The following is a 27,345-nucleotide window of genomic DNA, read 5'->3' as shown; positions in this document are numbered from 1 at the left end:
CACTCAGGCAAAGCTTTCCTAAGCCCTACACATTTGCTTGCTCTCTCCTTCTTACTCCTCTGGCCGCCCTTGACCACTTCAATCCCTTGTTCTCTTCCATTCAACGCACTTTCCTCCCTTAAAGACTTGAAGAATGTTCTTGGGAGGTCCCTCCAGTGGGTTGATGAAGAATTTCTATTGTACTCTCCCTCTGCAGACAAGATGGCTGTGTTTGCTGCCATTCCTCCATCCTGCCACCAGGTGGCAGCATACTACAGGACATTGAGCTGTTGACCAGAAATGGCCAGAAATTATCAGTGCTACAGACTGATCTGGTCAGGGTTGGACAGGAGAGTCTTCTCTACTCCCTTTTGTTGGAGGTCAAAATCATACATCTCTGTTAGATATTATTGTCATTTCTTCTAGATTGTCCTTTCTTGAGTTAGAACACATTACATAACTCAGGAGTCAACTTTCCACCTGCAGGAAGTTTGTATTCCAGATGTTCTCCACAGGGCTTGGAGCATTCGTAGTTCAGGGTTAGGATGCGTCTGTAGGATGCACAACTGCTCACATTTGGTCCCCAGCATGACAGAAAAAACTACTTTTTCCACTCGAACCCCTTGCTGCAGTTCTGTTATATTTATTTCCGTTTACTTCAGATGTTCTTCTTTGTCTAAGTAAGTAGCGCGAATCTTTGCCTTCCCACAATAAAATGTTTCTTGCATGTTTTTGGTGGATATGCATGGGGGGGGGGTGTGCAAGTGTGTGAGTATACCAGACAAGCAGCCAGCAATCCTGTCTCTATCTACCCCACCCCCCAATGCCACCGGGGTACAGATAATGTAAAATCACAACCAGCTTGTTACACAGGTGCACGGCACTCTGAGCCATCTCTCTATCCCTATAATATTTCTCGAAAACTATAAAGTAGCTGCTAATTGAGCAGTTTTGTTTTCCGAATTTTTGCTGAGTTTTGTGCACAATAGAAAGACAGCAGGTGCCTCTCTTGCTCGGTGCATCTGGAAAGGAAGGCCTAAGAGTAGGAAGCTGGAGTCGACTGGCAATGGGCTTGAGGGGTGGCTCTGTCAGTAACTGGCTGCGGTGTAGCAGAAGGACCTGAGTTTGGGTCCTCAGCATCCACATAACAAACTGGACAGTGCCGCATGTGCCTGTAATCTGTGCAGGGTGTGCAGAGATGGGCTGCTTCTTGGAGCTCACTGGCTGGCCGGCCTAGTCAAATTGGTGAGCTTCAGGTTTAGTGAGAGACATTTGAGGAAGGCACTCCACGTTGTCCTCTGAGCTACACACAGACACCACCACCACCACCACCACCACCACACACACACACACACACACACAAACACATATCAGCAGCACCATCACCACATCCCCCACAGCCCCCCACCCCTACAGGTTTATAAGAGCACCACTGAGCAGTGTTAGTAAAAGTAGCCGTCAACTGTCTCTGACGCCTGCATTGCCACACAGCAGGGGCGAAGCCTTCATAGAGACCAACTGTGCTCTCAGACCCTCCACTTTCGACCGGTAGAAGACCAGAGCCACAACCCTGAGCTATGAAGGTGTTAGCCATCGTGTTACCATGACAACGGAGGACAGGATGAGATGGTACCTAGGAAACAGGGGCTTCAGCAGAATGAATGCCTTCCCCGGCCCCTCCCTAATGTTTACTATTTAGGTCTATTCTCTGCATCATTTCCCAGAATATCCCGTTTATATCTTCCAGGCGAGGGATTAATTAAAGATTAATTTTGAAGAAAGTAGTTTGCCCACAGAACAAAACTACGAGGTCTAACACGTGGGTCCCGTTTGTTTTTTACATTTTATTGCCTTCATATGCTCCCACATCATTCATTAACATGAGCTAGGCGTTCTACTGTCCTGGCTGTTGACTTAGGGGCCTCATAACTTCGTATCTATGGGAGAATGTGCTGTGTATTACGGGATGCTTACCAGCAACCCTGGCCTTTTCCACCAGATGCAATGAATACCTTCCACCCCATGCACACCCACCAGCCACGAACAGCCCTGCACGTCTCCAGTTATTGTTCTGTGGTCTAAGGAAGAGGGTTCCCCGTCTCTTGCTTGAAAACCAGTGGTTTGAGCTGATAACTACTGACTGTCAGATACTAGCATAAGAAAAACCCAAACCAGCAATCAGCAAAAGGAATTTTGAGAAAAGGGGAGGGGTTGGGGAAGCTTAAAAGAAAACAGTTATTTTCAAAGAAATGAGAGGTTATCATGTCCCCAGGAATAAGATCTAATTTTTTGAGAATTCAAAAACATTCTGAGTGGGTTTTTTTTTATTGTTATTAAATTTTTTATTGCAAGGATGAAAACGAAATCTACAAAGCACTGGGCAGTCACACTGAAGATTCTGCGATAAACTATAAGAAACATTGCAAAACCAAGAGTAAGCACATTAGACAGTCAGACTGTGTCTCTAAGGATGTGCCAGAAAAGGCAAGGCAGAGGAGAAAAGGTCCAAACAAACAGACGGCCTAGGGAAAGTCCCCAGACCCAGAAGGACATGGCCTTCAAAGTCAAAAGGGCTGGAAGAGGTCCAGTCCAACTGTAGCCACAATAAGGTAAAGTCATCTAAGGTCTCAAAATGCATGACAAAGAGAAGATACCAAAAGCTTCCAGAAAAATCAAACAGGAAGGAGGTCAGGACAGATCCAAACAGTGCTCAGAGCAGAGGCGCGCCAACGGAAGTAACCACTTATTCACATGGAGTATTTATTTACTAAAGGAACGCAAACTATAACATAGTTGGAAGTGTGTGTGCGCGCGCATGTGTTTGGAAACACAGAAGTTTGGGTACTGTATTCTTGTTTCTTCTTCTTTAAATTGTTTGGTTTGGATATAACTCTGGAAGTCTAATGGTTGCAAGATCCATGAAAGGGCTCCTCTAAAACAGACTTGGTGAGCTTCCACATACAACTTCCCACAAGGTGGGGTGCTGCCTTCATAGATGACCGGGAGGGCCTTCCTGTCTTCTTGAGACGTTGACTTTAATGCGTTTGGTATCTACTGCTAACAAACCCAAGCAGTTCTAAAAAAAGACAGTTGTAAGCCATCTGAATGCAGTTGTGGGGTTTCACTTCAGGTGTAAAACTCACGTCACCCCGGTTGCTCAGTGCATGTCTGTCCTTCGTTCATTTGTTTGTTTGTTTTCTTGTGTTTTTGTTTTTGTTTTGTTTGGGGTAGGGTTTTTTTGTTTGTTTGTTTTCGAGACAGGGTTTCTTTATGTAGCCCTGGCTGTTCTAGAACTTGCTCATAGACCAGGCTGGCCTCGAACTCATAAAGATCCACTTGCTTCTGTCTTCAAAGTGCTGGGATTAAAGGTGTGCACCACCACTGCCTGGCTGCACTCTATTCTTATAATGTAACTGATGTATGTATGTCATTCTTATGAACAATAACTGCTAACATTCCTTCTATGCTCCACCCACCAGTTACCTAGCAACAGCCAGGTAGGCCTGGCTTGCTATAAAAGAGGCTGTTTGGCCCCTCCTTGCTCTTTCTGCCTCTTTTCTTTCCCTGACCCCTTTCTTCCTCTCTCCCCCCCCCCACTTTTCCCACATGTTCCTAGCTGGTCTCTCCTCCTCTTCCTCTTCCTCCTCTTCCTCTTCCTCCTCTTCCTCTTCCTCCTCCTTCCTCTCTCCCTCTCCCTCTCCCTCTCTCTCTCCCTCTCCCTCTCCCTTTCCCTCTCCCTCTCTCTCTTCCCTTCTCAACTCCCCTTCCCATGCCCTAAATAAACTCTGTTCTACACCATACCCATCATATTGCTGGTACCACAGGGGGAAGGGATGCCTCAGAGAGCCCACTGAGGCACCTCTCTCAGCTCACCATACCACACTCTACAAAACATATTCCTGGTCTTTTTATAAAAACATAACATTAACTATACCCAGGTCTACATAAAAGTAAAAATACCTCTACCCAGAAAAAAGTCAGATGCCTCGACTCAGAGTAGAATAAGATGAAATGGACAAACTATCTGAGTAAGAAAATATGTACGTATTGCCAAATATTATATAGCACCACACCCAGACTTACGATATCTTTCTGTTTCCATGAATCAATATGTAGCTCACTGGGGATTCCCTGTCTCCTTCCTTTGAACTCTTCCTTGGATGCTCTTTCCATAGCTATTAGGCCTGGGAAATGCATCTGAAGCCTGATAGTCACAGCCACACAAGGGATTGCATGATTCTCATTTCTCTAAGGAGCAAGGCCGTGTGGTTACTCACTTCCAGTTCTAGGCAGATGAACTGGGGACGGCATAGGTTGGCAGGGAAGTGAGCCCGACACATAGGTGCAAAGGGTGTTAGCGGATCCTACAGGTAGGTGCCTGGTCAGTGCTCACCTGATGGCAGCTGACTGTGTGAGGGAGAGAGGAGAGCTGCTCACTCCAGACCGGGTACTGCTGATAGCCAGATCTGTCTGCTTGGGCAGATCAACCTCCCTAGGCCTCTGTCTTCTTTAGTGAAACGTGGAGGCCTAAATAATCAGGGATCCTCAGCTAGCCACCAGGGATCCACAGCTGCCTCTCAAGGCTGACTTGTCAGCTCTAAGTGAGGCTGTGTCTCTGGGCCGTGCCTCTCCGGGGTGTGGCAGAATCTAAGTTCTGAGTCTTGGCCTCCTTCATCACCAGTTGACCCACCTGCCGGGTCAGCCCTTTGCCCTTGTTCCAGAAACAGAGCCTCCTGCCACCCCATGATACACCTAAATGTGTGTGTGTTTCTTGATTTTGTTTTGTGGGTGTATAGATGTGTGGATGTGCACATGTGTGGAGGTCAGGCGATAACTTCCAGGAAATAATTCTCCTTCAGTATGTGGGTCATGGGAACTAAGCTTGATAAACAGCATCTTTACCTTCTGAAGCATCTTGCCAGCCCATTATACTCCCTGAGCCATATTGACAGTCTCTAATATATATATATTTTTAACACTGATAGTTTGTAATTGGAGAATTTCACTGCTTCACTAAATTATGCTCAAAACCAATCTTCAGCCGGCCCTTGTGGCAAGGGCCTGTAATCCCAGCTATGTGGGAACCTGAGGTAGGAAAGAGCAAGTTCAAACCCAACCAGGACTGCCTGTGAGATCCTGTCTCCATAGAGGTGGGGTAGACTTCCTAGTGGACAGAGGTTCCTGCTCTGCAAGCATAGGACTCGAGCTTGAGTCCCCAGCACCTGTGCGGAAAGCTGAGCCTGTAACCTCAGCACGACGGGGAGGGGAGGCAAAGGCAGGGAGAGCCTGAAAGCTTACTGGCCAGCCGGCCTAGCCAAAACTGTGTCTGGTTTGGGGAAAGACTGTCTTAAGGCAATAAAGAGGAGTGATGGGTGAAGGCCCCATCCTGCTCTGGCTTCAGGGCGTGCACATGTTCTCTCTCTCTCTCTCTCTCTCTCTCTCTCTCTCTCTCTCTCTCTCTCTCGCTCTCTCTCTCTCTCTCTCTCTCTCTCTCTCTCTCTCTCTCTCTCTCTCTCTCTCTCTCTGAATGGTGCAGTCCTTGCCCAGCATGCGTGACGCTTTCCATAGTACTACTCAATAAACAAACAAGTAGACCACAGTGAGTACAGGGTATGTTCTAAGCTTCTTGTCCCTTCTTGTTCTCTTAGAGTGTGACAGTACCATCCCTCCAGCTGGAAACAAGAGCAGAGCTCACTCCCCACCTCCAAGCCCCCTTTCCCCATTGTTTACTCTCCACTCCTCCACCTTAACTGACAGCATCATTACCCTGGTAGGTGTGTGCTGTCTCCCAGCATTCCCTCCTCCGCTCCTTTCCGTGTCTGCTTTCCCTCCTAGTTGTCAGCGTGGTATTTCTTGAATGCAGATCTGATCACAGTCCCCTCGTAACAATGGCCAGTGTCTCATTCCTTTGGACTCCAGGATGTGCTTTCTAGCCTGGCTTTAAAAACTTCATCCCTCTAACGCCACGTATCCTGCTTTCTATCTTGTTTCTTCTGTGTCAAAATATAGCTCCCCACATCCTCCCTGTTCTCTCAGACCCCCTCTGCCTCAGGACCCGTCATCTATTTTTTTATCCATTGTGAGTCAGCTCATGCATCTCCTACAGGAGACCTGAGTGATGAAGATGTAGTTCATTGTTTCTTACTTGGTGACTAGCAAGTTAGTTATGTCTCATGTGGTCCTTGTCTTTGATTTTTTTTGATGGTTTCCATGACTTTCCCTTCAGGACTGTAGTGGGTTCCCTCTAAGTGTCTTATCCACCCTCAGTTCTTGTCGCCTGGGAAGTGCTCATTGCTTGTTTAGTGAATGATGAGCAAATGAATCTCCGCTCGTAATTGTAAGTACAGTTCTGAAAGCCGCAGTTGCTTATACAAAAAAAAGAAAATAAGAGGAATCTGGCAACTTAACAAAACAGAAAAAAAAAAAATGTAGTCTTGCCTCTGGCCCAACTCAGTGCAGCTGCCCAGGGATGTCATTAATGGTGACAGGGAAGTCTCCTGGCCCTGTCTCCTACAGTTGCACATGGCTCCTCATGGTGCTGCCTTAAGCCCTGCTTGCTGTTAAGGGAGCGAACCCCAGGCTTCACAGTTTGTCCTGGTTGTGTGAGGAAAGACTAGGTCTCTTACGACTTACAGACAGAGAGGAGAAGCCTGTTTCCCGGAAGCCATGGCAAACATCTGCCTCGAGGTCTCTACTGAGTTATGTGTGCGCTCATCTACTTTAGCCAATCTTAGGAGTCAGGAGTGGCCACTTTCTTATATGGAAAAATTATGGTCATTTTTGATTTCCGAATGATTGCTTAAACCATCCAACATCCATTAGGAATATATACTCTGCGAGGCTGAAGCTATTCCAAGCCTATTTGGGGCATTGGTTGGGGATAAATGAGATGGAGTGAATGCCACCAAAACCAGCCGGAAGGATGACTTAGCCAAAGGAAGACTGATATTGTCAAAAGAAGGAGCCAAAAAGTTGCAGGAAGAACATGACAGTTCACTGTAGATGGCTTAGAGTCTTTGGGTCATAATTCAATAATAATTTCTGGAAAATTTTTCTGCATGGCCAGGAAGGGTCCTCTCAAGGGAAGGTGGAGTCCTAACACGTCAGGCTGGGTAGTTGCCTGTGGTGGAGCCTATAATCCTGCTGTGTGGGATGCCTGAGCAGGAAAATCACCTCAAGTTCAAGGCTGGCCTTGGCTGCGTAGCAAGGACTACACATGTAAGCCAACAGTCCTCACACCTGAGTCGAGAGGTCATTGAAACGAGCTGAAGATCCCCGAGGAGAGTCCTGTGCTCTTGCTTCATAATGGGAGATGAAGGTCTCCACAGGCTGGTTTGCTAGAGGGGGCAGCCGGGTGGCAGCAGGCTCACTCTACCACAGCCCGCTCGTTCATTGTCACTCCTCGACACGTCAGCTCCCATGAGATAAACAAGTACCAAGCATTTGAAGGGCGAGTATATAAAAATGGTCTTGTGGTAAATTGTGGATGTCTTAACTTTCAAATGATCCGTTCAACCATCATGTCTATTTATATACACATGCACCTATATATAGGAAGAAAGAGGACATTGCTTTTAAATATTATGAAAGAAAGGTGAAAGCTTAGTTGAGTGAAATTTGGTTACTTCAGTGTTCATCTTGTCTCTAGGGTTCTGCCCCAGTGCGGCATCCATTTAATAGTAAGTGTGTGGTAACAAAAAGAAGTGACCTCATAGCCACTCCGTCTGCTCTCTTGCGGTTTATGATACCATCTGGATTCTTTGGTGGAATTATTTTCCATCTAAATCACTGTAAACTTCTATTTAGTTTTCACAAATCTGAAGCCAGATCTGTTTGTGGGGTTTGGCAGTGATGCAATTCTGGAACATACTGTGACTGTTCAAAGTTGTCATTACCACCAGTGTTTGACTCCGGATTTCACGTCATTTCAGGCAAACTAGAAACCTGAAAGAAAAAAAAAATGCACTTCTCCACTTGAAGATTTTACACCTCAGCATCTCCTACCATCACACCACTCACATTTGATCGTATGTTGGTTGAGATGGGTAGAGAACCATGCAGGGATGGGGGATAAGAGGGGTGGGTCCTCTGGAGAGTCCTGCCCTTCAGTTAGGAGGCTCAAACACAGTGTTTTGCTGATGTATGCTTTTTGTTCCTGTGTGGTAGAGAGAGAACAAGCCTCATTTCCTTGGCTGACAGTGTAAAAGTGGGCAGATTATATTTCATAGCATTTCCATATTAGGGATTTGACTTAGTTAGGGTTTTACTGCTGTGAACAGACACCATGACCAAAGCAACTCTTAGAAGAACAACATTTAATTGGAGCTGGCTTAAAGGTTCAGAGTTCAACTCATTCATCAAGGCAGAAGCATGGCAGCATCCAGACAGGCATGGTGCAGGAGATGCTGAGAGTTCTACATCTTTATCTGAAGGCTGCTAGCTGACTTCCAGGCAGCTAGGGTGAGGGTCCTAAGCCCATGCCCACAGTGACACACCTACTCCAACAAGGCCACACCTACTCCAACAGGGCTACACCATCTAATAGTGCTACTCCCTGAGCCAAGTATATACAAACCATCACAGGATTGTACACAGCGAACTATACAAAGAGAAATGAGACACCTAAGAGACCCCTTTCTCAGATCCTCACAGCCACTGGCTGCCAGGCTGGAGCAACACCAAAATCGCAGGACTTTCTTGAAGAAGCTGGGGCCTGAAAGTCAACAAAATCTGAAGATTTCAAGGTCCTATGTCCTGTGTTCTTATTCTGCATTTCCACCCAAAGCCTTGGAGGTCTGAGGGTGGAGCCTGTCACTGCTGACAAGTGGTAGATGGGACTGGTGAATTCAACCAATAGGGCAGAACTAACACAGGACAAAGATACAGGAGAGCAGAGTTCTGAGAGGGGAGTGAGGGAGAGACGGGGAGGGGGAGGGAGAGGTGGGGGGATTGAGAGATCTGTGGGCTTTCGACCATCAATATATAAATATAAAGTGAGTTGAAAAACAAAGAACCTGAGGCAGTGGTGTATACCTTTAGTCTCAGAACTTGGGGGATGGGAGTGAGGGGATGGGGAGAGGGACTAAGGTAAGGGGATCTGTGAATTGGAGGCCAGCCTGGTCTACAGAGTACGTTCCAGGACAGCCAGAGCTACACAGAGAAACCTTGTCTCAAAAAGTGAAGGAGAAGAAGAAGAGGAGGAGGAGCAGCAGCATCATTACTACCACCACCACCAACAACAACAACAACAGCAACAAGAAAAAGAAACTGGCTAGGCTGTACATTAGGATGATAGACGGTATCGCAGGAGGTATTTCTAACATCTCCTCAGCAAGGCACAGGGATCCATGAAACACCTGTACAAAGGACCATCCCACATATTCAGGGTATCTGGAAAGCCCAGGCCCAGGTCCTGACACTGTCACCTTGAGGAAGGGACTCCTCATCTGTGAAGTGAAGAGTTTCCAGTTGTTCGTCTCTTCAGCCCTAGGATAATCATGAAGAGCCAGAGTCATCCGCCTCACCGTCTTGAGCATAGAGCACAGACTGAACATGGAGAAACTGTAACAACAGTTTCCTGTGTGCATGGTAGAACACTGTCCTCTGGACACACCATGGCCACTGCAATAATATGCTGAATGTTTACCAAGATTAAAATTTGGGAGATACCAGACTAGGCTCTAGTATTACAGCGGTAGAAAAAATAAAATTCTCTCAAGTTGTATTCTGGTGAAAGAGGCAGAAAATCAAATACATAAATCAACAGGTTAAGTTGGTACCAATAATTGCTGTGAAGAGCGTAAGGCAGAATTTTGGTGGAGGGGCGCTGTCTGTCCCCTGAGCAGATACTGTTCAGTTGGGAACTGATCTGAAGGATGAGGCTAACTGTGAGACTGTCTGGGGACAGGAATGACAGGGTGAGATGGAGCAGAAGAGGGGGTCTTCAGATAGAAGTGTGACACATACAGACTGTGGCTTGCTGAGCGAACACAGAGGGATTAGCGACAGACTGGTGCCAGATTATATGGGAGCCTGGGAGCAACTGCAGGGAGCTTGGACCTTATCCCAAGTGCAGGGAAGTCTGTGGGGGATTTTATGCAGGAGAATGAAAGGATCTGCTTTCTATTATCAAAAGATGAGTCTTGGTGATTCTGTAGAGAATAAATTACATCAGGATAAAAGAAGGAAAGGGACCATTATGAGGCTGTTAGGAGTAGCAGCCAAGGTGAAAGATGGGGATGACTTGAGCCAGGGAGTAGCAGAGACATTTGGGATCAACAAATAGCTATGGGATTATGGAATGAGGTTTCTGGAAAGATATATGGGGGGACTAACCCCTCTCTCCCTGCGGATCTGCCAGTGCCAACATAAATCTTCATTTCTCTGCAGGAAACTAACTCGGGATGTGTCCTGTGTGAAGTGAAAACTTAATGGTTCTTTGGAGAGTCAGTTGTGTTGGATGGTGTTTTGCTGGGACTAACATGGGAAAAAGTGTTTTCCTGGAGTGAACACAGGTGAAAGGCTCGTGAAGGAGCATTTAGCTGAAGCAGGCCCAGGAGAAAGGATGTTCTGTCTGCTTAAGCAAGCACATGAGAGGGCATGTGATGAAGGATCCTTTGCTAACAACAGGCATGTATTGGTCTGTCTTACACTGCGTAGTTGTGCTGCATCTGTTGGGACTCCATAGAGAGAAATGCACCCAAAAAGTGATGGTGGCATGCCCGTGGTTTTTTGCCTCTTCTTCAGACTCGAGCTGTTTGAGACAGACACTCGTGCTGAGGCAAGATACTTGGAGGACATGTGGTGTTTGGAGGGACTCCACAGTGATGGGGTGGGGGTGGGGGCCAAGCTAGCTGTGCAATGCTTGTTGCGTCTTCACTGATCTTCACTTTGCTGAGAGAAGCACAGGTGAGAACTTCGCCTGGTCCCTCCTGCTGACTCTGCTGAGGCTGAGGCTGGCTGCCTTGGCTAGGCCACACCACCACTGCTGATTTGTGTTTGTTATCCCAACTCTGCCAAACTGGGCTGCTGATGTATCAGTAAAGTGTTTGCGAGTGGATCGAGCTGCAGCTACTAACCTGTGAACGGAACCGCTGATTTCCAGACAACACAGATGGAATTTGCTACACAGAACCTTTCTGAACAGGTCCACTTCCTCTGCACCCTTCCACCCCCACTGCCTCTGATGGGTGGCGGGCTGTGAGGGAGGTTAAAACGTTGAAGAACTGTTATTTAAATAAGGCTTGAAAGAATTAAAGTTATACCTATTGTTCATGGTTTTGTTTGTTTCTGTCCAGAGAAAGGATTTTGGCTCCTATTATTTTCAATTAATAATTATTAATTGCATTAATAATAATTGCAAGTGCCCAGGCTTACTTCTTGCTTTCTTGGTTACTGCTTCCTGTCTGTTAATTCTGCCGTCCAAGGATGAGTGCAGAATTTAAGAGCTGTGCACACTCCTGGGTTATACCCCACTGACCTGCACTGTCCCTGAAGTACATTAGAAATCTAACACCGCAGCTTCACCCCACAGGCTTAAAGACAGCTTGAGACCTTACATTCTGTTTTTAATTTAGAGGTGTGTGCACACATACACGTATACATGTCAGAGGCCAACTTTGCAGGGGTGTTTCTCCTCTTCATCTTTACATGGGTTCTGGGATTGGACTTAGATCACCAGGTTGGCGTTAACCACTAACCCACTGCCTGCAAGTTGTACCAGCATATCCACACAGGGAATGTATGAGTCTATTTCTCTCTGCCCTCATCAACACTGAGTGTCTATTACTGTTCAACAAGGACTTGAAGAATTCATGCCTTTTCTTGTGTTTCAGTGTTAACTATCTCTTCATGTTTGTTGGCTGTTTGTATTTCTTCTATCTGAAGTTATCGGTCCATCTTCTCCATCTTGATATAAGATTGCTTTATATATTGATTTATCAGCTCTCTTTGTATGTATCAGCATGTTACACTTGTCCTGTAATATATTTTACGGAAGATCTCTTCTGACTTACTGACAAAATGGACTTTGCTTTTTAAATTGCCTTTGGGAACCTCATCATCTTATCTAATCATGTAAAGTTAGATGAAACATGAAATAAGATTTGCAACTCTTAAAGTATTTAAGGTAAAAATTAAAAATGAAAGATGCTAACTGTCTAAATTGAGTATTATCTATTAATTTATTTGGGTCTCTGCTGTTTCCTTCTAGCACCCCAAGTATCACCTTCACCGAATTCCGAGAAGCCGAGAGGTTCAGCAGTCCTGGCTCTCCTCCCTGTTCACCACCTTCTACTCCATGTGGTTCTCCTTCCCATTGGTTCTCCGAATAAAGCCAGATTTGGTATGTAAGCCTGTCACTTAAATCAGAAAGTAACTCTCCTATAGCTGCCCACTGATAATAAGATCTACTGCTTTATTCACCAGCATCCGTTTGTCAGGGAGCCAGGGCTTTTTAGAGGAATGCTAGACTTTATAGTTTATATGCACTTTCCTGAAAGCGGTGAGAGATTTGCTTTTCTAGTTTTAGTTTGAACTCAGTTTGTCCTCGCCCTTCCTCTTATAGTGATAAATGCTAATAGTGTTTTAAACTGATGCTTGTGGCTGTTCACCGTGGTTCCTAACCAACCAGCCTGTGCAAGCCAGCCAGCAAATAGTTGACTCTTTTTCAATAGTCTTTTTGCTATTTGTTAAAACTTTTTTTTTTTTTACCAAATATGGTATGTGGCGGTCCGAATTTTATACATATTCAAGTTTTCATAGGAAAGGGGTACAGAAAATAAAGACACAAGCTAAATGCTTTCTTTTTTTTTTTTTTGTATCATTCATTCTCCGTGTCTGTGAAAGTCTTGCACTCTCTCAAAGTCCTTGCAGTATTAGTTGCAAATGTAGATTGTTAGGGCCGGCCTGTGGCTCTCATGTCTGGGTTCGAGTCTGGAAGGCAGCCTGGAGCTGAAAGAAAAGAGGGGATCTAGGCGGATTGAAAAATAATGGAACCAAGACAACTAGTCTGCTCAAGGTTCAAATTTTTAATGGCGGAACGCTTTATAAAGGAGAGGGGAAAGCCCATTCCCGCCAAATCATCCTTGGAGCCCAGCTGCAGGTGACCACTGTAGGCTCTGGAACAGCTAGGCCGACTCCCAGCAGGTAGCAGCAGTGGCAGTCGCTGAACAATAGAGTGATCCAGGGAGGCAGGCTCCACCCTAGGTAATCTCTTTAATGGCCACAAAGTCAAGGTCTGGTTCAGCCTGTTTCTGGCTTGTGGGAGGCTACAGTAGATAGTGCAGACCTGAGGGTGTGCATCCCAGTGCTGTACACTGCTCTTAAATGCTGCTCATTCCTGTAGGCAGAATCTATTAGGTACTGTAGCCTGAAAGAAAACTCTGTACTTGACTCCCAGAGAGAGCAATCCCGGCAAGGGATATACTATGCTTATGAAGAATTGAGCCAAAATGTGTTTAGGTCCGGTGATTTAGCAATTTCTCCATTAGTTGTCCTTCATCAGCTAGAATGTAGCTCAAACTCTCTTAATGGAGGACTGTTCAAAACCCCATATTCTTTACATGAATGGCTCACTATGAGGTTTTTTTTAAAAAATAGCATTTACATACCATAGAATGTACAGCTCTTAAGTGTACCACAAGTATAAGTTTGACCACATCCCTAATAATATATAGAAATTTTCCACATCTTAGATTGTTTTCTCTGGCTTCTTCCAGCCAACCCTCACCCCCAAGAAATCACTGTTACTTTCTGATTTATAACACCGCAGATTAATTCTGTACATATTTCTTTTTCAAGAAGTTTATTTTTTATTTTATATGTATGGGTGTTTTGCCTGCGTGTATGTCTGGGTACCATGTACATGCCTAGCACCCAAGGAGGCCAGAAGATGCTTTGGATCTCCTGGGACCAAAATCGCAGAGGGTTGTGGGCTACCCTGTGGGTGCTGGAATTGAACCCAGGTTGTACATGCCTAGCACCCAAGGAGGCCAGAAGATGCTTTGGATCTCCTGGGACCAAAATCGCAGAGGGTTGTGGGCTACCCTGTGGGTGCTGGAATTGAACCCAGGTTCTCTAGAAGAGCGGCCAGTGCCCTTAACCATGAGCCATCTCCCCCGTCCCCTCAAATTTTTGTCAAAATAAGTTTAACTCATAGTCTACAACCACATTGCTTGGCAATATCTTTCTTAAAAGATTGTTCTTGGAACGCTTCATTTATTTTTAAACCCGGGAGATAAGTAGGAGGGAGGAAAGGGTTATTTTATTTTACTGAATTTTAAGAACTGTTAAGAATTTCTTACCTGATGTTATACGTAAGCCTCACTACAGTACTTTTCGGTAAGTTAAAAGCAGCAGCATTAGATAGATAACGGGAAATCCTAATTAAACTGGCTTAGTCAGGAGCAGTGTGAACGCTTGCTTCCTTGGCTTAATTCCTTGCCTGTAACAGTCTAATGAGTAAAAATTGAAACATGCATGAGTCTGGCTTTGTTCTGACAGTGAAGAGAATTTTTCCCAGTGTAGACCCATACTCATATAACAATTACGTACGTCTAAAGTATAAAGCCGTTCTTTGAAGCTGGAGAGATTGCACAGTGGCTAGAGCTCTAACCACTCTCCTGAGGATCTGGGGTTGATTCCCTGCACTTACGTGATGACTCACAACCATCTGTAACGCCAGATCTAGGGCCCCTGAAGGCACCACTCATGCGCATAGTGCAGAGGCAGAGATGCAGGCAAGATACCCATAAACAGAAAACTAGGTTAAATTGAGTTTCATGAAAGAAGACCATTCTTGCATAGATTTCAAGGTGGCATTTCTCATCTTTGTGAAAAGATAAACATTGCTAATTAAGTCCAATCATATATGTTTTTTAAATTAGTTATTTATTTTCTGTGTATGGATGCTTTGTTTGCACACCAGAAGAGGGCACCCAGATCCCTTGGGACTACAGTTACAGCTGGTTATAAGCCTCCTTGTGGGTGCTGGGAATTGAATTTAGAACTTCTGGAAAAGCAGCTGATGCTCTCACCACTGAGCCACCTTTTCCAGCCGCGCGCCGCCGTCGCCCCCCCCCCCCCCATCATGTCTTGAAAAGGGAAAAATAGTGATAATATTTACTAAACTGAAATTGCTATTTTTTTTTTTTTTTTAAGAATTGGGCTGGGCATGTTGGTGCACATGTTTAACCCCAGCACTTGGGAAGCAGAGACAGGAGGATCTCTGTGAGTTCAAGGCCAACTGGACTACATATTAAGTTATAGGACAGCTAGGAATATAGAGAGAGACCCTGTCTCAACAAACGAAAAGATCATATTCACTTTAGTATCATCTAGTTTTATTAAAACCAGGACTCACTGTCCAGCAAACTTATTCTGTTACCTTTTATAATCTAAACCCTGGTTCATGAGTTGAATCCTGGGACATATTAAAAGCCAGGGGGCATTTGTTCTGTAATAAACAGGGTGTGGCTATTATTGGTTAGAAGCCTTTCAGGTAGGCTGATAATCTGCCCTTTCTCCCCTCTTAGTTTCAGCAGCGATGACTTTTGTTACAGGGGTGTCCTTTCTGGGGATTCTCCAAACAATCCATCAGCGATTCCTCTCTCCGATGTTGTTATAAGCATTTGTGTGCGAGAGTCCTGGTGTGTCTTCCTCCCACACAGGTTATGGAGATTTATTTTTATCTAATAATCAAGGAACTTGTGGCCATCAGTATCTGGTGCCGTTGGGAATGTGGGCACCTTGATGGAGCTGTTAGTGTAGCGAGCCTCTTAGTCAAGGATGCCCTTTGCTAGGTCTCTCTAGCTTCCGCTTCCGTCTTTCTGTGGCGCTGAGTGCGCCGTGGAACAGAACTCTCCCCGCATTTTCCACCCATTTCAAATTCCTCCTCCATTACTCGGCCCGACACACATGAGTGCAGCAACATCACAACTCAGCAGGAAATGATGGAGCGATGGGTAATGTCTGTTGTGGATGCAGAAGAGCTCAGTGAGTCCCTGGCCTGAGTTTTGTTTGCTATTGCGGAGTGGGGATTGAGCCCAGTTCCTTAGGAACGCTAGGCATGTCTGTGCTGTGTGACGCAGCTCCAAGCTTCTGATGGTGGGACACTTGGTCCGAGGCTTCTTACTTTATGTCATTCAGTTCCCTTCCAGGCCTTATTCACCTTAAAACAAAAAGGTTTGGGCTTGCTAGCCTCTCCATTTCCCTCTTAATTACTCTAAAGTTTCATAAATGCTATAAAACTGCTTGTAAAAAAATGTGTGTGGGATATCCTCATGTTTGTAAGGGATAAGAAAGGAAGGGGATGGAGTTTGTAGAAATCCTTATCCCACTTTTAAGTGACTAAGGTTTTTATTTTATTTTAAGATTTATTTATTTTATGTATATAAGTACACCACTGCTCCCTTCAGACACACCAGAAGAGGGTGTCAAATCCCATTACAGATGGTTGTGAGCCACCATGTGATTGCTGGGAATCGAACTCAGGACCTCTGGAAGAGCAGCCAGTGCTCTTAACCGCTGAGCCATCTCTCCAGCCCCCTAAGTGACTGAGTTTTAAAAGTCACAAAAATCCTAAGCATTATTTGACAGTGACTTTGATATGGTCAGCACCACCAGCGAGCCTCCACTTAAGAACATGCCCATTTAATAAAAACAAACCAGAGACCCCTCTCCACTGCAGGCAAAGGACAAGAAGAAGATCCTGCCTGTGTTCATCCATGGCCCACTGAGTGTGGAAGTCTCCCCCAAATTCAGATGTTGCATGCCATTCCTTGCAGGACTGGCTAGAAATGATAATGCACCTGAAACCAAAGAGTCTTAAAAGAACAGAGTAGAGAGGAGAGCCTTGTGGTGGCTGTGACGGCCCTGACGCCCCAGACGCCGTGTGTGTCAGGTTAATTTCGTCGATAGCTACACATTTATTGTGAAGATAAAACCTGAACCAACACTGGGAACAACTACAGCCTCAGAACAAGCCCAGAGAGTCAGTGTGACAGAGATCTAGCACAGTGCATTTGTCCACTGAGAGGTTCGCTACGCTAACAGCTCCACCAAGGTGCCCACATTCACAGCTGCACCAGATTCTGATGCCCACAACTTTCTTGACTATCAAATAAAATAAATTACAGTAAAATCTCTTTTGTTTGTTTGTTTTTCAAGACAGGATTGCTCTGGGACTTGCTCTGTAGACCAGGCTGGCCTCAAACTTAGAGATCTGGTTGCACCCATCCCCCAACTCCCTACCCCCCCCCCCCAAGTGCTAAGATCAAAAGCATGTACCGCCACTGCTTTCCCAAGTCCTCACATAAAAGCCAGGTGCACACGTCTAAAACCCCTAGCACTGGGCGGGCCATAGGCGAGGAGGCAGAATCAGGCAGATTGCATTGACCTCTGACCTCCACAAGCAGTCAGATGTACAAGCACACATGAACATGTGCGCACACAGAGAAGAGTTACTAAGGAAGAGTAGTCACAGAATCCTACAAAGGAATTGACTTGGAAAATTAAACAAGTTAAACATTTCCAGTTTCTAATTATAAAAACTATGCTGGGCTTTACTGTTCCATCTCTCGTCTCCCCAAGAAGACGAGAAGTCTTTTCACATTGTCATACAAAGTAATGAGTTTGATGACTACATTGCGTGTATCCTTATTGTTCTCCTGTTCATTTTCACTCCTCCCTCCTCTCCTACATCCTTCCTCCCCCAGAGTCCCCTTCCTATGTTCATATCATATGTGTATTAAATTCTGCATCAGAGAAGCCACGGTAGTTTTCTGTTCCCCCGTCACATTCTCTTGCTCCCCTCCCCCTTCCTTTAGTTCCCATAGTACCTCTTCTATTTTCTTGTCATATATGTGTATATCCACATGTGTGTGTATATATATATATATGTACATATGGATTTACATATGTAAATATGTACTTGCAATATTTGTCTGTCTGCAGTACTTATTTTGCTTAGCATGATAGTGACGACCAGTTCCACCCCTTTCATGAAAATGACAAAATTGGGCTCAGCAGTTAAGAATACTGACTGTACTTCCAGAGGTCCTGAGTTCAATTCCCAGCAACCACATGGTGACTCACAACCATCTGTAATGGGATCTTGTAGTGTGTTTGAAGGCAGCTACAGTGTACTCATATACATAAAATAAATAATTCTTTATTAAAAAAGAAAATGGGGCAGGCGAGATGGCTCAGTGGTTAAGAGGACTGACTACTCTTCTGAAGGTTCTGAGTTCAAATCCCAGCAACCACATGGTGGCTCACAACCACCTGTAATGAGATCTGACACCCTCTTCTGGAGTGTCTGAAGACAGCTACAGTGTACTTATGTGTAATAATAAATAAAAATCTTTAAAGAAAGAAAAAAGAAAATGACGTAATTGCATTTGTTTTCCTAAGATGGGTTCTAAGATGGCCCATAGCACAGGCTGACCCTAAACCTTCTATGTAGTGGAAAGTAACCTCGAACTCCTGCCCCTTCTGCCCCTGCCTCCTACATGCTGGCACTCCAGACACTCCCTTCCATACCTGGCTCTATTTCATTTTTCATTACCACAGAACAAAAGTCTGTTGTGCCTATATATCATGTTTTCTTTATCTGTTCATCTGGAGAAGGACACAGTTGTCTATCATGAGAATAGTGAAGCAGTGAACATAGATGTATATGCATTTCTGTGGCATCCTGACATACATCTCTTTGCAGAGATAACATAGGAGTGATGTTGCTGGATCTTTGTGTGTATGTGCACACATGTGCATGTATGTGTGCATTTGTGTGTGTGGTTTTTCGAGACAGGGTTTCTCTGTGTAACTACCCTAACTGTGCTGGATTTTCTCCATAGACCAGGCTGGCCTCGAACTCACAGAGATCTGCCTGCCACTGCCTTCCAAGTGCTGGGATTAAAGGCGTGCACCACCACACCCAGCTGCTGGCTCTTGGAGTAGCTCTGATTTAGTATTTGAGACCCTCCATATTGACTTCACAGTGTCTGTGCTGTTGTGCATTGTCACATGGCTTCTGCCATGATCTTCCTGCCTGCTGTCTTTCTGATGTCTAGCATGCTCAGGGAACTGCTCTGTTTTTTGATTTATTGAGGTTTGCTATAAAATCCAACATATAATTGTGTGGATAATCCACAGATGTTTGAAAAGGACGTGTGCTCTATCCTGCTGTTTTATGAAATATTCTTAATTGCCATGTTGGTTGATGACACTGTTGAAGTTTTTCTACGTTTACTGACTTTCTAATGGTTCTATTTATTGCTGAAAGGGGCACACATACTTTGTGACCCTTCTAACCAGCCCCATAGATGTTACTTAGCCTTTTATGCTCTCCTCTCTCCTCCCTTCCCTAACGTGATCAACGTATTGCTCCCGTATTAAAGTCCCTGTGAGTTTACTGTTCTGCATCTCAAAGCCCAACAATTTCTTTCGTTGTTTCACCCTTAGTTTTTCCTACAAGTAAGAATATTTGAGTCACATTCTCCAGTAAATATACTCTTGAAGAAAATTGGTTTGTTTCAAACATGGGAATGGAAAAGTTCACTTTGCAAGGTTACTAGTCATTAAAGGACTGCTTGTGTTAGAGACGGGGCAGAATCTGTGAAGTTCTTGAGGGTAAAGGGCAAGTGTTTTCCACTTTCCCATGGTCTCTTCCTAGCAAAGTGCTTTCATACTTGTGGGGTGACCAAAAATGAATGAAGGTTGGATGATGTGAGTCACCCTTAAAACAAAGACACCCACTCCGCTTGGCTTGTCTCAGGCCTGCCATGCCGGCCGGCTGTTTGATGAGTGGCTGGCTTTACTCCAGCCTGGCCATCGTCAAATAAAGCACTCAAAGAAAGGGTTTCACATACAAGATTGAAACCTAATTGAACTTTGAATCAAGTAAAAAGTATTTTAGATTTTCAGTTTGTGACACTTGGGAAGAAGTAGACCATTTGAGTTTAATGCTCTGCCTCCTTGCCCGAGACTTAACTTACTATGACAAACGTAGAGGTATTGATTGATCTACACTCGTGTTTTGAATGGAAGAAGGCCATTATTTTACTTAGACATTCTTGCCCCAGTATCAAACTCAGTTTGAGTTAGGAAAGTCCTTGGCCAAACAAGTTACTGACGAGCACAGAGGGTTATTGTCCATAAGTAGAATGCTATGGTTTTAAAAAGATTAATTGATTGATTGATTGATTGATACTGCTACTCTTTTCAGACACTCCAGAAGAGGGCATCGGAGCCCATTGTAGATGGTTGTGAGCCACCATGATGTGGTTGCTGAGAATTGAACTCAGGACCTCTGGAAGAGCAGTCAGTATTCTTTACCACTAAGCCATCTCTCTAGTCCCGCTATGATTTTTTTTTTTTAAATTAGGTATTTTTTTTTGGAGAAAGCCAAAGCTTGTTGGCATCAAGATTATCTCTATTTGGGTAGCATATAAAAATATTATTGATCTGCTAATTCACATGCGTTTAAAACATTCTGAGGAATCAACTTTCTGTCAAGATACCAGAACTCTTGGGTGAGATTGCTTCTCCCCTTGTTGATACAATTCTACTTGCTTAATAACCTTCATCTTTTACTATGTTTTAGTGATCAAAAACCTCATAACATACTCAAAGGAATTTTATTAGGCCAGAAAAGGTCAGCTACACCAGTGTTACCAGTGGTCAGGATCTAGACACTCCATCTTCTTGGCCTCTTATTCAAAGAGTCAAAAATAAGGCCTCATAACTTTTCAATGTTGCCAGGCAAACTTTATTCAAAAGCAAATCTGTAGAACAGATCTTGTCACTATCAAGATTGGCAGTGGGTGGTTGGAGAGATGGCTCAGCAGTTTAGAGCACTGACTGTTCTTCCAGAGGTCCTGAGTTCAATTCCCAGTAACCACATGGTGGCTCACAACCATCTGTAATGGGATATGATGCCTCTTCTGGTGTGTCTGAAGATAGCTACAGTGTACAATATACATAAAATAAATCTTTTAAAAAGATTGGCAGTGGGTCTATAGAGTGAAGATACTCAAGGGCCCTGGTAACGGGTGGAGGCTTTCTTTCATGGGGTTCAAAAGAAGTAGGAGTTTGGCTGCTAAGGGTCATAATGAAAGGAGTTCTCTGGCTTGATTGGTAGATTATGTCTTATAATAATTTTTCTACAGAGGCAGGTAGATTTCTGAGTTTGAGGCTAGCCTGGTCTACAGAGTGAGTTCCAGGACAGCAAGGGCTACACAAAGAAACCCTGTCTCGGAAAAAAAAAATAATAATTTTTTTTATTGCACACATCTGTTCCCATAATGCATCTGCTTTTAAGCATAGGTACACCCCACTATGCAGAGGCATAAGATGACAAATAGGGAGATTCTCCTTAAAAGCCACCTGAGATTGCAGCTTTGCCTTACTGTTCATGCACCTAAAACCTGTTTGCACTGGATTAGACTCTCCTTTTTTTTTTTTTTTTTTTTTTTTTTTTGGTTTTTCGAGACAGGGTTTCTCTGTGTAGCCCTGGCTGTCCTGGAACTCACTCTGTATGTAGACCAGGCTGGCCTTGAACTCAGAAATCTGCCTGCCTCTGCCTCCCAAGTGCTGGGATTAAAGGCGTGCGTCACCACACCCGGCTAGACTCTCCATTTTTTTGTACTGGGTGAAGTGGAAATGTATTTGAATGGACACTGATTGCTGTTGGCAGAGGAAGTTATCACATTGTCCAAAACGGAGCTTATGGGTAGCCCGATGCCTGAGGTGGTGTCATAGGTTTCGAGTTGCCTTGTTTTAGACAGGCATATATGTGCATAGTGTGCAGGCAAATGCATTATTAGGAGGGACTTCTCAGCCAGAACCAAGTAAAGTCCAAATCACAGAGCTGTTTATTTTTCTTCCACTTTCAGGTTTCATTTCTACTGTAGTCATTCTGCTCCCTTAAGAACATGCACTAGCTTTCTCCATGAAAGGAAGAAGCACCCTCAGGCCCATGTGCCTGCCGGGCTAGAAGTGCGGCAGCTCAGAGCGCGAAGCTTGTCTGCCTTACCCGCTTGCCTGTCTGTAAGTGGAGCTGAGCATAAGCCTTTCCAAGCCAATCCAAACAGAAACGATTCTATCACGCTGTCCTCACCCTGTGCAGGATAAATGAGATCATTTTGAAAACCACTTGTTTAGTTTTCTTCAGTTGCGTTTCCTCTCCTGCCCAGTCATCTGTAATACACGAAGATAATAATATTCCTCTCTCCCTGCCTGCTGTCTGTCACATATGCAACGTAAGTCCAGCAACCTTCCCACGGACATACATGTTTCTAACAGGTTCTGTAGTGAGCAGAGTCCACTGGATGTGTGGATCCTCTCAAGTATCTGGTTCCTTAGGACTCACAGATTCATAGTTGAGTTACCAACAATGCCACTGACATTCTGGCTGGGTGAGTCTGTAGCCACTCTGCCCACACATCGAGCATTTAATTTAAGCTTACAGTTTCTGTTTCACCTTGTGAGAGGGCTCAGAACAGAATCAGTGTCGAAGTAAGGCTATGGCTGACTGGCGGCTGCTTTGAACTGTTCTTACTTCCCTATTCAAGGAAGGACTCTGACGTTTGAAATAAGTTTTCTTTCTAAGTTGATCCTTTTTCCACTTGGCAAGCATTGCCTTTTTCCTCTGCAGAATCTAGCACGCTGTCTGCCGTTTCCATCCCTCAGCTGGCTTTGCTTGCATCTCTCTCTGAGCTGTTGCTCTTCCTGCCTGTTAGGCACATGTTAGACATGGGCCTGATGGTGCCTCCTCCTTTCAAAGGGGAAAGCTAGTGTATTTTCTTAAGGTAGCCGTACAACTGCAATAGAAAAATCCAGCTAAAGTTAGAAGAAAAGGGGAACTGTGGAGCTGAGAGAGCTCAGTGGTTAGAACTGGCTGCTCTTCTAGAGGAACAGACTTGGGGGTCCCAGTGCCCATTACCAGGCAGCTCATAATCACTCTTCCAGGGATCCGATGTCGTCTTCTAGCCTCCACAAGCACCTGCTCACACATGGTGTGCACACATGCGTGCACACGCGGGCGAGAACACACTGCTTTCCAAGAAGGAACAGACGTGTGGTCAGAGACCATGAGCCTGGGAGAGAGCTGTCCTTGTGGACAGGAAGGCGGGAAGTGCTAGTGGCTACTTGAGAGCAGAGTGTGGAAGAGAGGGAGGAACTGTTTGAAAATGACCTCAAATGCACAAGTAAGTCTTCCAAGCAGTCTGGCTCTTCTCACCTAAAAAGGTCCCTGAGCGCCATCAGCTGTATTCAGACATAGTTTCAATTCGCCATCAGCTGTATTCAGACATAGTTTCAATTCGCCATCAGCTGTAGTCCGACATAGTTTCAATTCGCCATCAGCTGTAGTCCGACATAGTTTCAATTCAGGAAGGTGGTTCTTTTTCCAGACTTTTAACCATCCTCCTCTGCAGGAGCGGGCTTGCACAGCTGATGGCAGATATAGTGGAGCTTCTGGAGGGGCTGATGCAGACTGTCACCAGAGCCCGCATGGCAGCAGAGGGGAACTTGTACCAATCTGAGGACAGACAGACTGTGGCTCTTTAAGGAAAGGTAAAAGCAGCACTCAGCTTGGCTACCTGAAAACCTATTAAGGTGTTCAGAGCAGTACCCGAGGAGTTCAGCTAGTACCCGAGGTAAGAGGTTGGATAGAAGGGGGACAGGAAGGAGAAATTGCCAGCACCTACTGCAGCTGTGTAGTGACTGCTTACAGCTGGGGGGGGGGGTCGAAAGGGTAGAATAGTAGAGTGTGTAACTGTGTAACTGTTCCTTGGCAAACTGTAGCTCCCTCTGAATTAGTTCCTGGAGTTCCTCTAAGGATTCCTTCCTCCCTCCCTCCCTCCCTCCCTCCCTCCCTCCCTCCCTCCCTCCCTCCCTTCTGTCCATCCTTTCTTTTTGATAACACATTTTTGATGTGTTGGATGTTCTAATGAAACAGTAGACAGACTGAGTGAGATGGTGTCACCTTGCTTCCCCATCTCTCCAGAGGCTGGAGCAGGGGGAATCATGCACCCCAGGCCAGCCTAGGCTACGGAAGTTCCATCTTTAAAGAAAAAGCTTGACAACCAGCCAGTGCTTTCCAGCTGCCTCTGGACACCAAAGGCTCTTCTTCTCTTCAGCCTCTGTAGCTCCCTGACTCACTGGGGAGAAGAATGGTTCTCACCTAAAAGGTCCATGTGCGAGTCAGTTCTGTCCACGTATGGCTTTAAAATCAAGAAAGGTGCAAAGTGCAAGGGTGGGAAGAAAAACCCTTTTAGATTAGCGTTGGCCATTTGATAGTTGGTGGCTTCTGCCTTTTTCTTTTTCCTAGGCTTTTACCGTGATTGGTTGCCATCGGTAATGTGGACGCAGTGAAGTCTGATGGTGCTGTGTGTGTTGTGATCACAAAAAGAAAAAGAAATCTAAGACTATGTCCTGGTGGGGTGTGGGGGAAGGGGGTGCCTCGGTGGGCCCATGGTGAGGCACCCCCTACCCCTGAGAGACCAGACACACACCAGTATAGTATAGAATAGAGTTGATATAAGGCATGGGGAGAGGAGTAAGAGAGTAGTCAAGGCAGAGAAAGACAGAGAGAAGGAGAGAGTAGAGAAGTGGAGGCCGGCCATGACCACATGGAGAGAGGAGGGAAGGGAATGGGGAGAGAGGGGGCACAAGGGGACAGGAGGCAAGAGAGAGGCAAGAGAGTAAGAGAGAGAGAGGAGGGGCCAAGCAACCCCTTTTATACTTGGCCAAGCCTACCTGGCTGCTGCCAGAAACTCTGGGTGTGGAGTTTAGACAGAATACCAACATTTTGTGTGTATGTGTGTGTGTGTGTGTGTGAAAATGTACGTGAAATTAAATCAGCCCTGAAAGCTTATGATTTCTTAGTTTGAGATGCTACTTGCACCAGGACATTTTATTGGAGTTGTGAGCCAAGTTGTTTTTATTATTATTATTATTATTATCATCATCATCATCATTATTTCATTTTAGATTTATTTTATGTATATGAATGCATACCTCGTGAGTACGTGGAAGTTACAGATGTTTGTGAGCCACCATAGGCACTAGGAATTGAACCCAGGTCCTCTGCAAGAACAAATATTTTTAACAACTAGACAATCTCTCCAGCCTCACCAAGGTGTTTCTGTCTTCTGTGGTGACTTTCCTACCCAGTCTAAGAAATAACTACAGGCACGCTCTTCAGTACGATCTTGCGGTCAGAATGGAGGGCTGTGGGAAACACCTGGGAGCTCATGGCTCCTAGAGAAAGATGCATTGGTCATCTTTGGTTAAGGTGAGAAAGGTTCAGTAAGACAGGGCAGAGGTGCAACTGATGTTGTACAGTTCTGAGAAAGGACCTTTGAATTACACGAGAACGTGTATTGGCCGGTTACTTATGGAGAGATGTGAGTACATGATTTATAAGGTTCATATGCTTACAGCGTCAACATTTCCCTAGTCTGCTATGAATAATGAAATCCTGCAACAGAGTTGTCTGTACAGTTGCAAAGAACAACAAATCCTATTTGTTAACACAAGATCACTTTGCCTCCTTATTCTTCCCGAATTCACATGTAAGCAAGCCACTTACACAAGTCTTTCACACAAGCAGATTTTGTGCAAAAAGAGGTTCAGTTTTGCTTTTGTGGGCGAAACAATGGCAGTTCTCTAAAGGCAGGTGGCTGCAGAGTGCTTAGGTCAGTTTTGTACACACCGTCAACGCTGCAGGGGCTGTTTTCTCCAAAACTGCTTATAGGAAACTCTTGGGGTGGGGGCTGGGGATGCTAGCCATGGACCCGGTCTGTTCCTGTTGATGGGATGTGGGGATTTCCCCATCTGTAGGGAAGCAAAGGAGACTTCCAGACTAGAATTCCTTCTCCTCACAGGCCTCATTGATGACTCACCCTTACCTTTTCCTTTCAGCTGTCAGCTTCTCTTCCTCTACTTTATATTCATTACACCTCCCCGAGGTGGAGGAGGAAGTGCTATTGGGATGCTAGGGAGGTTGCTGGGGAATTAGTCCGTAGGAGCTCAGTGTGATGCCCTACCTTGTTTGTTTGTTTGCTTGCTTATTTGTTTTGGTTTCTCTACATAACCCTGGCCATCCTGGAACTCACTCTGTAGACCAGGCTGGCCTGAAAGTCACAGAGATCCTTCTGCCTCTCTCTCCCGAGCCCTGGGTGTACCACCCACCACCACCACCCCCCCCGGCTCTGGCCTTACACACACACACACACACACACACACACACACACACACACGTCCAGAGGGAACAGAGATGGCAGGTGGACTTGCGTTTACACCATTCTATCTCCTGCCAAAATGGCTCGGTGCTCCTTTCAGCTCTTGTTCCTTCTCATTCTTAGATATTATTGTAGATAGCAAGAGAGATGTGCTCAGAGCATGGCTGCAGTCTTTCTGCACTCTTAAGTTTGCTTAAGGAGCACCTTTGAAGACTTGGTGTCTTCCTGCCCTGTTCTACACGTGCCATGGTTCCCTCTGCTGCCTCTTCATACTGGGCTGTGTTGACTCCTGACGTCTTCGGTCACCTTTCCACCTGTGTTATCTCTTCCTGTCCTTACTCACACCTTCCCACCAGAAAGCTCTTTATAGCCCCATGCTCATCCTCTCCCATCTTGTTTCTTCCCAAATGCCTGATGGCTTCACATCTACCCCATTTCATCTGACCCTGTTACAGGAAGTCTTTTTTACCCCTACAACTTCTGGGAAATCAACTTTTTTTTTCTTTTTTTTTCTTCCTCCTCCTCCTCTTCCTCCTCCCCCCACCCCCCACCCCGCCACCACCCCCTTTTTCTTTTTTACTTTTAGACAGAGTCTCACTATATAGTCCTGGCAGGCCTGAAGCTTGATGTTTTAGATCACGGTCCCGCTCACAGAGATCCACCTGCCTCTGCACGTGCTGGGGTTACAGGCACGCACCATCAAGCCCCGGTTAACTGTAATTGTCACCAGTTCTCTTCCTTTTTGCCCTTCCGAACACACCAAATCCTTTTGAGTTTTGCTTTGTTCTGCTTAGTTTTTATCATTTTTCTCCTCCATCAGATCCTTGGGCCCATAATGGTATGTGACAAGGCCTTCTCTGTGCCAATTTGTTTGTTACAGTGAGTCCTTTTTATTTCCCAAACTAGCACTTTTCCCAGCCAACTCTGAAACAGGTGACATCTGGGCCATAGCATGCTGGCATGCTCTGTCTGTGCCATGGAGTTACAGTGTGCTGGCATGTTCTGTCTGTTTCATGGAGTTAGTGACTGAGCCTCACAATTACTTTAGGTGTCTCTCACCAGGAAAGATTCCCATTTCTGACTCCTTTGACAAGTCTGAGGAGCTGGTAACTGCAGAACA

General features: G+C 45.2%; 1 protein-coding gene across 1 annotated transcript in view; it reads left to right on the top strand.

Moving 5' to 3' along the window:
- Positions 1 to 27,345, top strand: part of Alg14 (ALG14 UDP-N-acetylglucosaminyltransferase subunit) — a 76,962-nt gene that overhangs the window by 15,534 nt on the left and 34,083 nt on the right. The window contains exon 3 of the mRNA XM_021158685.3: positions 12,191 to 12,322. Coding sequence (XP_021014344.1) covers positions 12,191 to 12,322 — 132 coding nt within the window. The remainder of the gene's footprint in view (positions 1 to 12,190; positions 12,323 to 27,345) is intronic.

Source organism: Mus caroli, unplaced genomic scaffold (genome assembly GCF_978045245.1).
Source record: "Mus caroli unplaced genomic scaffold, Mus_caroli_1 scaffold_3, whole genome shotgun sequence".
Taxonomy (NCBI): domain Eukaryota; kingdom Metazoa; phylum Chordata; class Mammalia; order Rodentia; family Muridae; genus Mus; species Mus caroli.
The sequence above is the reverse complement of the archived record's forward strand: the minus strand, read 5'-3'. Positions and strand labels throughout refer to the sequence as shown.